The 11,111-nt window shown below is 54.5% G+C and overlaps 2 protein-coding genes across 3 annotated transcripts; both read right to left on the reverse strand.

Annotated features, from left to right (window-relative positions):
* Window positions 1-1,162: 1,162 nt before the first annotated feature.
* Window positions 1,163-3,980, reverse strand: LOC140260551 (olfactory receptor 52K2-like). 2 transcript variants are annotated; one of them, XM_072353032.1, is made up of 3 exons: window positions 3,941-3,980; window positions 2,544-2,669; window positions 1,163-2,273 (listed from the first exon to the last, which is right to left on the reverse strand). In XM_072353032.1, the coding sequence occupies exons 2-3, from the start codon at window positions 2,610-2,612 to the stop codon at window positions 1,284-1,286; spliced, it is 1,059 nt and encodes a 352-aa protein (XP_072209133.1). In that variant the 5' UTR covers window positions 2,613-2,669; window positions 3,941-3,980; the 3' UTR covers window positions 1,163-1,283. The 2 variants fall into 2 exon arrangements, with proteins under 2 accessions (XP_072209133.1, XP_072209142.1); XM_072353041.1 differs by lacking the exon at window positions 3,941-3,980 and having other exon boundaries at window positions 2,544-2,670.
* A 5,537-nt stretch (window positions 3,981-9,517) lies between these two features.
* Window positions 9,518-10,465, reverse strand: LOC140257939 (olfactory receptor 52R1-like). The gene has a single exon (XM_072347683.1). It carries the CDS (start codon window positions 10,463-10,465, stop codon window positions 9,518-9,520), a length of 948 nt encoding a protein of 315 aa, XP_072203784.1.
* Window positions 10,466-11,111: the final 646 nt, after the last annotated feature.

An 11,111-nucleotide genomic window follows, 5' to 3' on the forward strand; every position in this document is an offset into this window, starting at 1 on the left:
GAAGGTCCTGCTCTGTGCTGCCAGCCCCCATCCTCACCCCTCCTCCTTAAGCCCAGCTCTGCAGGGCACATTGGCGGCTCTGGGACGCCTCCATTCCATTCCCTGCAGCAGTTTTTCCCCTCTGCAGAGGGATGTGTGTTTGTTTTGGGGCTGTGTGTCCCCTGGCATCCGGCTGTGATGTGTGACAAACAACAGCTGAGCCCAAACTTCTCAGAGGTCTGTGAGGATTAAAGGCACCTTCCCGTATCCCCAGGGCCGGGGGCTGAAAAATGCAGAAGTGAAAGGAGAAAACCTCTTTGGTGTCCAAACCCTGCAGCCCCGGTCCGGACAGCACCTCCTGCGTGTGATGTAAGACGTGCTGCTGGGAAGTGCTCACTTGGCTGGGGTTAAAACACATTGATTCAGAGGGACAGCAGAGAGCAGGGCTGGTTCAGGGGCTGCTTGTGAGCAGCAGAACCCGCTAGGGATCCAACCAGGTCCAGCGGCCACGGGGTTAAGCTGTTGTTGGCTTTGGATGTTGCACGCAAAGGAGAAATGACAAATGAATGTGTGACGTGTGATTAATAGTTGGAGGTGTCACGAGGGGAACTGGCGCCATGATGTGTCTATCAATTGCTGCTGGCGGTGACTGAGCTCATCCTGCAGACTCCTCAGTGAATAAGGAAGGGGCTCAGTCCTTGGGATTCTTCAGCCCCAGGGCTGGGGATGTTGGGAGCAATGGGGCATGGCCGGGGGGTGGGTTGGGGTGGGACTTGGGCAGCTTTTCCAGCCTTAATGATTCCATGGTTCTCTGCCTGGTTCACCCTACAGCGGAGAGATGGGCAGCAGGAGCCTCGTGCAGCTCGACCCGGAGCGGTGCAGAACCCCTGGGGAGGAGCAGCCCAGCACAGCGCTCCTCTGGTCTGCAAGGCTCAGGTCTGCTTGCTGCTATCAGAGCGTGGCCAGGGCTCTGCAGAGCTGGGTGAGTCCAGAGGAACCGGGGGCAGGCACTGCAGCGAGCAGAGATGGATGGAAGCACCACGTTTTACAGGAGCTGTTTTCTTCTTGTTTCTTGCCTAACCCGCCCTCTCTCCAAAGCAGGTTTAACCCGCAGGCACTCTATGCACAACTAGCAAGTAGTGCTGTCTCCTGAAACGAGCTGTGGCCATTCCTGTCTCCTGGCCCTTCAAAGTGGCTCTTTGCAGTCACTGCAGAAAGATGGGGTCAGTTCACTGACACACAGAGCACGAGGCAGGGGCAGCAGTTTGCTGGGCATGCCTTGCTGGCTCAGCATCCGCACCACCTCAGTGAGCATCTGAGAACCCGAGTCCTGGCAACCGCTCCAGCAGCTGGAAAATCCCATCCCGGATCTGCTTCACCTTCATGCCATAAATGAGCGGGTTGAGCACAGGAGGGAGCGTCAGATAGAAATCAGCCACCAGGACTTGGGCGTAAGGTGCCAAACCAGAAGAGAACATCTGCAGGTACATGGAGAGGAGGCCGCCCGTGTAGAACAGGAGGATGACGGAGACGTGGGACCCGCAGGTGCTGAGGGACTTGAGACGTGCCGCTCGGGATGGCAGCCTCAGCACCGACCTGAGGATCATCCCGTAGGAGAAGCTGATGAACACCGAGTCCATCCCGACCAGCAGCGTTGCCACAACGATGCTGTAGAGATGGCTGAGAGATGGGTCGGCACACGCCAGCTCCACCACGGCCATGTGCTCGCAGTAGGAGTGGGGGATGACCCTGTCCCTGCAGTAGGGTAGGCTGGTGAGGAGGCACATTAAAGGCATCATGACGGCAGCTCCCCGGGTCAGAGAGAGCAGCCCTATCTGCGTGGTGCGTGCGCTGGTCAGGATGCTGACGTACCTCAGGGGGTTGCAGATGGCCACATATCGATCAAAGGACATTGCCAGGAGCACCCCCGACTCCACGGCAGTGAAGGTGTGGATGAAGAACATCTGGGTAAAGCATGCCTGGAAAGCAATCTCTCTGGAGCCCAGCCAGAATACAGCCAGCATCTTGGGAACTACAGCAGTTGTAAAGATGAGGTCAATGACAGCCAGCATGGAAATGAAATAGTACATGGGCTTGTGGAGATCCTTGTCCAGCCTCACAGCAAGCAGGATCGTGCCATTTCCCAGCAAGGCCATGATGTACATAAAGCAGAACGGGATGGAAATCCACACATGGGCATCTTCCAAGCCAGGGATTCCCGTCAGGAGAAAAGGCAAAGCAGTGGCATTGGATTGGTTGGGGACTGGCATGGCACGGCTCCTGGCTTTAGTTCCCTGCAACACACAGACAGAAAGTTTGGGCTTTTGCTGCCATTTCGTTGGCCATAAAACTGCGTTCGCTCAGCATCACCCCGTGTGGGGAAACCCTTCAGAACCTGTTAGACACAGGCAGGTTTTTAAATGGATGCTGCGGTCGGTGCTTCCCGCTGTGTCCATGAGCTGAGAGAGGAACTGCAGCCACAGGAACAACACCTCAAGCAGCAGCCAGTGCCAAGTGCCCCAGGTGCTCCTATCCCCACCGTTATAACCACACACTTCTCTTACCTGTCTGCTCCCTCCAGCTGCAGCCCCCTGTCCAGGCTTCCCACGCTCACCCACAGAGGCACTTCCCATCACAGTGAGTTCATAGTTGAGTTGGAAGGGACCCCCGAAGGCCGCATGTTCCAACCCCTGCAGTGCACAGAGACACCCACAGCTCCATCAGTGCTCACAGCCCCATGCCCTGACCTCAGGTGTCTGCAGGGATGGATCCGGGGAACTGAATCACAGCATGGGAGGATTGCTATCCACACAGCTACAAGATTGCCATTTATTCATTTCTTTTAAATACAACCTTTATTTCCCCCCTGTGCATCCAAAATTGCACTGCCTTTGGGGTCCCCGAGGTGCTGCCCGCTGCTCTCGGAGCCCCTCCTCTCTGGGATGCAGTGGGAGCCCACCCAGCTCCTCGGGGTGCAGCTCAGGTTCTTCTCAGGTCCGTCCATCTCTAGGTCTGCTCTGTGTGACTTTGCCTTTCCCCTCACCATCCGGGACACAGTTTGCACTGCTCATATGGAACCCGGTGAGAGCAGCACAGAGCAGCTCCCAGCCCAGGGCCAGGCACTGCAGCACCTGCAGAATCACCACCTGTGCTGGTGCTGGGGTTGGCAGCTTCATTCGAGGTCCCTCGATTGTCCCATTCTGCCCTCACTGCCCTGATGCCTCTCAGCTCAGTGCCATCCCAGCTGGACACAGAGCAGCAGTGTTGCATCTCCGGACCCTACACACACACACACACACACACACACACACACAGGCTAACCAACCTTCCCACCTCATCAGCAAACCAAATCAGGTTTGTTTGACAAGAGCAATTTCCCGCTGATTGCCGTTAATTGCATTAGGCTTAACTCGATTCCAGTTCTGTAATTCTCTTTTGGCCCCATCTCCTGTTGGCCGCTCGGGCAGCGTGCGGGCGCTGACGTCAGGCTGGGCTCTATGCAGATAACAGCACTGCCTGGTGTCTCCTTGGGGCAGCGCCTGCATGAGCCAGATTGGGGCAGGATGGGGACACACATGCAGTGCACACAGACCTGCTGCTGCTCTTGTCTGTCCCACATGCAGAGGGTAAATGGCTCCATCTGCTTTGATCTGGTTTCCCTACTGAAAGGCTCCCGACGTGCAGGAGGTCCCAGCCTGTGCCCCACTCCTCTTCTGCCCCACTCAGTGTTGTGGCTGCAGCTCCTGCCCCAGCCGTGTCCCCATCCCAGCCATGCAGGGCGCAGTGCTTCCCAGCAGCCCAACTGCTCACAGCAGCTCTCAGTGCTCCCTGCGGTTTCCTGTCCTAATTTCCCTCTGCCTTTTAAGTTTTGTCAGTTTTGGAAAGCAGAACTTCACAAGAAATCAGTGCTGCATCTGCAATGCATCGAGATCGCTGCCTGCAGCCCCTGGGCACCACCAACCTCCTGTCTTGTAGTTCAGCTCTTCCCCATCACAGCGGAGCCCCTTCTGCTGTTCCATCGCTGCTGGATGCAGAGCCCTCACATTGATAAGACGGGTCCTGTGCCCTCCTGTGACACTTTATCACACCTTCCAGACACGGCCCTCCCCACCCCGGCTCTCCCTCCCTACCCCAGCCCCCCTGGGGCAATGTGTGCTGTAATCAGCTCATTATAGAACCAGAAACAAACTTCTTTTAGTTGAACTCCTGATCCGTGTCTTCATTCTAATGGGAGGCTGAACTGATTTCTAATAGGCAGTCCCCAGCGGCTGCCGTTCCCCTTGCTGGCTCAGCTCCTGTGTGTGCGCCCAGGGAGAGTCCTGCAAGGAGGTTCCCAAGGGCACGAGTCTGCAGCGAGCTCTGCTCAGTGCCAGGGGGACACAGCACGAGCCCACCTTCTTCCCTCCCATCTCGCTTGTTTCTCAGCTGGTTGAAGGAGATGGGAAAGTGAGGCAGCAGGATGAGTCACAGAGCCCAGACCCACAGCGGTGGGAAGGGACCTCTGGAGATCCCCTCCCTCGTCCTGCTGTCCGTGCTCTGTTCAGTTCATCACCCCAGGATCCCATTGGCCTTTTTGGCCACCAGGCACGCTGCTGGCTCGTGGTCACCTGTTGTCCACCTCCTGCCTAGGAGGGAGCTGAAGGCAATTTGGGCACCCCATGCCTTGAGACGGCCTCTGCCAGGAAAGAAAGAAGGGTGGTCGTGGTGGGCAGCTCCCTTCTCAGAGCAGCAAAGGGTCCCATGTGCAGACTAGACCTGGTCCATAAGGAGGTGAGCTGCCTTCTGGGACCGGGTCGGGGGCAGCACCAGGAAACTGCCAGAGCTGGTTCGGCCCACAGGTTATTTCCTCTACTCGTAGTTGGGGTGGGCAGGATGGAACTGCTCAGAGAAGGCTGAGAACTATGAAAAGAGATTGCAGGGCTGTCCTTGGAACCCACCCGTCTCAAACGGGCCAATGGATCGTAGCACAGGAGCTGGTGGGGCCTATCAAAAGAGCTTTAAACTGGCCACAATAGGGGAAGGGGACGAAACAAGGCTTACAAGAGATGAGCCCAGGGGACAGTGTCGAGCTGGGGGTGAGGCAGATGGCTCAGCTGAAGTGCATGTACATCAACGCATGCAGCATGGGCAACAAGCAGGAGGAGCTAGAAACGACTGTGTGTCAGGCAAGCTATGACCAGGTGGGTATTACTGAAATGTGGGACTGCTCCCATGGCTGGAGTGCTGCGATGGATGGGTACAAGCTCTTCAGAAGGATCAGGGGGAGGCCTGCAGGGCTGACACCTTGGAGGGGTCTGTTCTAGACCGCCCCATCAGGATGAATTGATGGATGGGGCATTCTGGGAGCAGCTTCCTAAAGATGTGCCATCGCCAGCACTCGTTGTCTTGGGAGACTTCAGCTCCTTTAATCTATGTTGGAAATGGAACACAGCGCAGAGGAAGCAGCCCAAGAGGGTCCTGGAGTGTGTGGAAGATGCTTCCTTACACAGCTGGTACATGAGCCTACTAGGGGTGGTGCCCTGCTAGACCTGCTCTTCACTAACAGAAGGACTGGTGGGTGATGTGAAGGTTGGGGAACATTTGGGCAGAGCAACCATGAAATGGTAGAACTCTCTGTTCTTGGAGATGTCAGAAGGGTGAGCACAAAACTGCTGTCCTGAACTTCCAGAGGGCGGATTTTGACCTGCTCAGGATGCTTGTTGCGGGGGTCTCTTGGGAGTCACTCCTTTGAGGATAAAGGGGTCCAAGAAGCCTGGATGCTCCTCAAGATGGTGAACTTAAAGGCACAAGAACTGGCTGTCCCTGAATGCCACAAAGCAACCATAGGGGAAGAAGACCAGTGTGGATGAACCAGGATCTATTGTTGAGACTCCAGAAGAAAAAGAGTCTATGACCTCTGGAAGCAGGGACGGGCTGCTTGGGGAGATAAGGAGATTGATTGCTAAGGAAAGCAGGGAGGAAGTTAAAAAGGCTAAAGCCCAGCTCAAATTTAGATTGACCACAACAGTAAAAGAGAATAAGGAATCCTTTTACAAATATATCAATGGTAAGAGAAGAACCAAGGAAAGTGTCCACTCCTTACTTGATACACAGGGGAATGTGACCACTGAGGGTAAGGAGAGGGCAGAGGTCCTCAAGGCCTTCTATACATCTGCCTTCAATGGGCAGACCAGTTATCCTCAGGGCACTTTACGCCCCGATCTGGAAGTCAGTGATGGAACGCAGAATACACCCCAGTGATTCAGGTGCAGACAGTTAAAGAGCTCCTCCTCCACCTGGACTGACACAAGTCCATGGGACCAGACGGGCTCCACGTTTGGGTGCTGAGGGAGCTGGTGGGGGTGATTGCTGAGCCGCTCTCCACCATCTACCAGCGCTCCTGGTTAACTGGAGAGGTCCCAGAGGACTGGAGCCTTGCCGATGTGATTCCCATCTACAAGAAGGGCCGTAAGGGGGATCCGGGGAACTACAGGCCTGTCAGCCTGACCTCGGTACTGGGGAAAATGATCCTTGGCAATGTCTCCGGGAATATCAAGGAAAAGAGGGTCATTTTACTGCGGAGACAAGCTACAGAGCAGGTGAGACTGCGCAGGGCAAGGGATCTGGAGTAGAAACAGCCCAAAGAAAAGCTCTTTTTTAAGGCTTTTCTGAGGGCAGTAACAGCGCTTTGCTTGTGCTGGGGAGCTGACAGCTTGTGGGCAGGCTCCTGAGTCATCAGGGGCGGAGCTGACACAGTTGGGAACGTGTTGTTGCTGGCCATCAAGGTCAGCGCCTGACAACAGGCTTTACAGAGCCTTAAGGAGCCAGCTGCCGCCCACAGCTCATCCCAGGTTGGTGTGCACTGTTGTTGCTCATCGTGAGCCCAGTTGTTCAGTGAGTGAGCATTGCTCTGCAGCCTGGTGGGTGATACAGCTGTGCTTGTAGGAGGTGGCTCAGGTGGTGAGGGCTGTAGGTATTGGCCTTCCTTGCGTAGCTTTGCAGTTCAATTGGTGATCTCTGAGACTGCAGGCCTCATTGTGGGCTCTACCAGACCGAGGTCCTATTCCACGAAATCCGTGGCAAGGCAGCGGAGGGCCAGCCCAGGAATGTGGAGTTTCAGGATTCCTCTACAGGAACTGTACAATTCCTGTAGTAAAACAAGCCACTCTCCACCATCTACCAGCAAAGGGGGATCCAGGGAACTACAGGCCTGTCAGCCTGACGTCGGTACTGGGGAAAGTTCTGGAGCAAATCATCTCGGGTGAGATCACACGGCACGTGCGAGGCATTCAGGGGATCAGGCCCAGCCAGCATGGGTTCATGAAAGACAGGTTGTACTTAACCAACCTCATCCCCTTCTATGACTGGGTGACCAGGCTGGTAGATGAGGGTAAGGCAGTTGATGTGGTCTACCTGGACTTCAGCAAAGCCTTTGGCACGGTTTCTCACAGTATTGTCCTGAGGAAACTGGCTGCCCGTGGCCTAGACAGGTCTACCCTCCTTTGGGTAAGGAACTGGCTGGAGGGTCGTGCCCAGCAGGTAGTGGTTAATGGAGTAAAGTCCAGCTGGTGACCCGTTACAAGTGGGGTCCCCCAGGGGTTCAGTGCTGGGGCCCATCTTGTTTAATATCTTCATTAATGACCTGGATGAGGACACTGAGTAAACCCACAGTACGTGTGCAGATGACACCAAGCTGGGAGGTGGTGTTGATCTGCCCGAGGGTAGGAAGGCCCTCCAGATGGATCTGGATAGGCTGAATCGCTGGGCTGAGGTGGATGGGATGAGGTTCAACAAGGCCAAGTGCCGGGTCCTGCACTTTGGCCACAATAACCCCATGCAGCGCTATAGGATTGGGACTGAGTGGCTGAACGACTGTGAAGAGGAAAAGAACCTGAGGGTTTTGGTCGATGCTGGGCTGAACATGAGCCGACAGTGTGCCCAGGTGGCCAAGAAGGCCAACAGCATCCTGGCCTGTATAAGATGTAGTGTGGCCAGCAGGAGCAGAGAGGTGATCATCCCTCTGTACTCAGCTCTGGTGAGGCCGCATCTCGAGTTCTGTGTTCAGTTTTGGGCTCCTCACTACAAGAAAGACATGGAGGCCCTGGAACGTGTCCAGAAAAGGGCAACAAAACTGGTGAGGGGTCTGGAGCACAAGTCTTATGAGGAGCGGCTTAGGGAGCTGGGATTGTTTAGCCTGGAGAAGAGGAGGCTCAGGGGAGACCTCATTGCACTCATCAACATCCTGAAGGGAGGCTGTGATGAGGAGGAGCTTGGCCTCTTCTGCCAGGCAACAGACAGGACCCGAGGAAATGGCCACAAGTTGTTTCAGATGAGGTTTAGACTGGATGTAAGAAGGAACTTTTCCTCTCAGAGAGTGGTCAGGTACTGCAATGGCTGCCCAGGGAGGCGGTGGAGTCGCCATCTCTGGCAGTGTTCAAGAGGAGCTAGGAGATATGGGTTAGGGGTTTTCTGTAGCTATGGTAAAGGGCAGATTGTTGGACTAGATGATCTTGTAGGTCCTTTCCAACCTTGTGATTCTATGATTCTATGATTCTGCATCAGGAAGTTATAGAGAGCAATAAGGTCTCCCCTGAGCCTCCTCTTCTCCAGATGGATAGTCCCAGCTCTTTCAGCCTCTCCTCATAAGCCCTGTGCTCCAGACCCCTCACCAGCTTTGTTGTCCTCCTTTGAACACGTAATATTGAAATGTAATTAAATACAACAGGGGCAAGCATAGAGCCTTGCATCTGGGCAAGATCAGCTCCAGGTAACAGCATGGGTTGGGGAGTGACCTGCTGGGGAGCAGCGCTGCAGAAAGGGACCTGAGCATCCTGGTGGACAGCTGGATGACCATGAGCCAGCAGTGAGCCCTTGTGGCCAAGCATGGTATCCTGGGGTGTGTTGGCAGGGTGGCAGTTAGTAGGGCGAGAGAGGTTCTCTCCTCCCTCTGCTTTGGCCTGGTGAGACCACATCTGCAATACTGTGTCCAGTTCTGGGCCCCTCAGTTCAAGAATGACCAGGAACTGCTTGAGAGAGACCAGCATATCACCACAAGTATGATGAAGGGAGTGGAGCATCTCCCTTGCAAGGAGAGGCTGAGGTAGCTGGGTCTCTTTAGCTTGGAGAAGGAGACTGAGGGGTGATGTCATTGATGTTTATAACTGTGTAAAGGTTAAGTGTCATGAGGATGGAGCCAGGCCCTTCTCAGTGACATCCAGTGTCACCAGCCTCCAAGGAGGAGGGCTGCTACAGGCAGATCTTTTGGAGACACTCAGGTCTAGGAGTCAGACTGGAACTGATTGCATATGAAGAATATTTATTTGCCAATAGTGAAAGCAATTGAAGACCCAGGAATGTGTATTCTGGGAGATGTAACACAAAGGTTGGACTGAATGTCTTTATGTCGCCTTTTGTCACAAACTGATAGGAAAAGAAACACCAATGGCACCATGCAGTAAAAAGGGGTATTTCTCAAAATAAGGGGTCATAGAGTTCACTCCATAAGTTTACCAGAATTAGCTAACACTTACAGGCTCAGTGGATGGCACATAGACACTGGTCAGATTCCCTTCTTCTCTAGGAGGACAGCTATCTTGTCCCTGAGTTGCTTGGTTCTGACCCCGTAAATGATGGGGTTTAACGTGGGGGGCACCAGCATGTAGAGGTGGGCCACCAATATATGGATATGCTGAGGGATGCTGTGTCCAAAACGGTGGGTGAGAGTGGAGAATAAGGCAGGGACGTAAAATGTAAGGATGACAAAGAGGTGGGATACACATGTATTAAAGGCCTTCAGCTGTGCATCTGAGGCTGACAGCTTGAGTACCGCCCGCAGGATCATAGTGTAGGACACAGCAATTACTGTAAGGTCTAATCCAGTCACCATTAAAGCCACAAAGAGGCCATAGGCAGCATTGACTCTGGTGTCCTCACATACCAGCTTCACCACGGCCATGTGTTCACAGTAGGAGTTGGAGATGACACGATGCTGGCAGAAGGCCTTCCTACGGAGCAGGAAACAGACAGGACTCACCATGAGGACTCCACGCAGCAGCACCAAGATCCCCAGAGCTGCCACCACCGGCATGGAGAGGATGCTGGAGTGCCGCAGGGGATGGCAAATGGCAAAGTAGCGATCCAAGGCCATGGCCATGAGCACGCCTGACTCCACTGTTGTGAAGTTGTGGACAAAGAACAACTGAACAAGGCAGGAAATTAAGCCAATCTCCCCAGAGCTCCGCCAGAAGATGGCCAGCATTTTGGGCAGCATGGATGTAGAGAGGACCAGGTCAGTGAAGGCCAGCATGGCCAGGAAGAGGTACATGGGCTCGTGCAGGCTTGACTCTGTCTTGATGACGATGAGAAGGATGATGTTCCCCAGCAGAGCTATGACGTACATGATGCAGAAGGGGAAGGCAATCCAGAACTGCTCCTTCTCCAGCCCAGGAATGCCAAGCAGGAAGAAGGTGGGGGGTTGGGAGGAGCCGGTGGAGTTCACAGAAGACATGCAGCCCTTCTTCTCTCTTGTCTACCATGAAGGCTCTTACAGCCTGTAACAAAGCACCCAACGCTGTCAAGATGATGTGTTCAGCAGCAAGCACAGACTGCGGGGAGATGCGGTGGATTTAGAAGTGCAAGAGAGCCAGCCCTGGGACAGCTGCTTGCACTGGTCCAGGAGAGCACTTTTCCCACAAGCGTCCTGTCAGTTCCCACTTACAAGTGTCCCTGTCTGTCCCACTGTACTGAGTGCTCTTGGAGCAAGCAATAAGGATTGTCACTGGTGCAGATGCACAGCAGCCAAAGTAAACCTGGAAATGGGCACGGAGAGGATGCAAAGTCATTAGCAGAAACTCTCCAGCTCTGCAGGAGCTTTGATCTGAAGCACTGCCTGCTCCTGTAAGCAGAGGCACTGGGCGTTTGCAGTGGGTGAGGAACACCCAATTTGAGAGCAAAGTTCTAAGGCAGTGCTATGGGATTTGGAGAACCCCCCTCAAAGGCAGTGCTCCAGCAGTGCCCATTCCTCTCCTGCAAACACTGCAGCTCACTCAGCCCCTGAACATGGCTCATCTCCTGGCATTGTCCCCATAGGTGGGGAAAAGGGGTTGCTTGAGAAGCCCTGCAGCACAGACAGGGCAGTGCTGGTGACCTGGCAA

This window comes from Excalfactoria chinensis, chromosome 1, assembly GCF_039878825.1.
Source record: "Excalfactoria chinensis isolate bCotChi1 chromosome 1, bCotChi1.hap2, whole genome shotgun sequence".
NCBI classification, from domain to species: Eukaryota; Metazoa; Chordata; class Aves; order Galliformes; family Phasianidae; genus Excalfactoria; species Excalfactoria chinensis.

Excerpts from the sequence above, each read along its gene's own strand:
- LOC140260551 (XM_072353032.1), bottom strand. The coding sequence starts at position 2,612 with ATGGGAAGTGCCTCTGTGGGTGAGCGTGGGAAGCCTGGACAGGGGGCT. Across the intron at positions 2,274-2,543 it reads CAGCTGGAGGGAGCAGACAG|GGAACTAAAGCCAGGAGCCG; the intron begins GTAAGAGAAGTG and ends TGTGTGTTGCAG.
- LOC140257939 (XM_072347683.1), bottom strand. The coding sequence starts at position 10,465 with ATGTCTTCTGTGAACTCCACCGGCTCCTCCCAACCCCCCACCTTCTTC.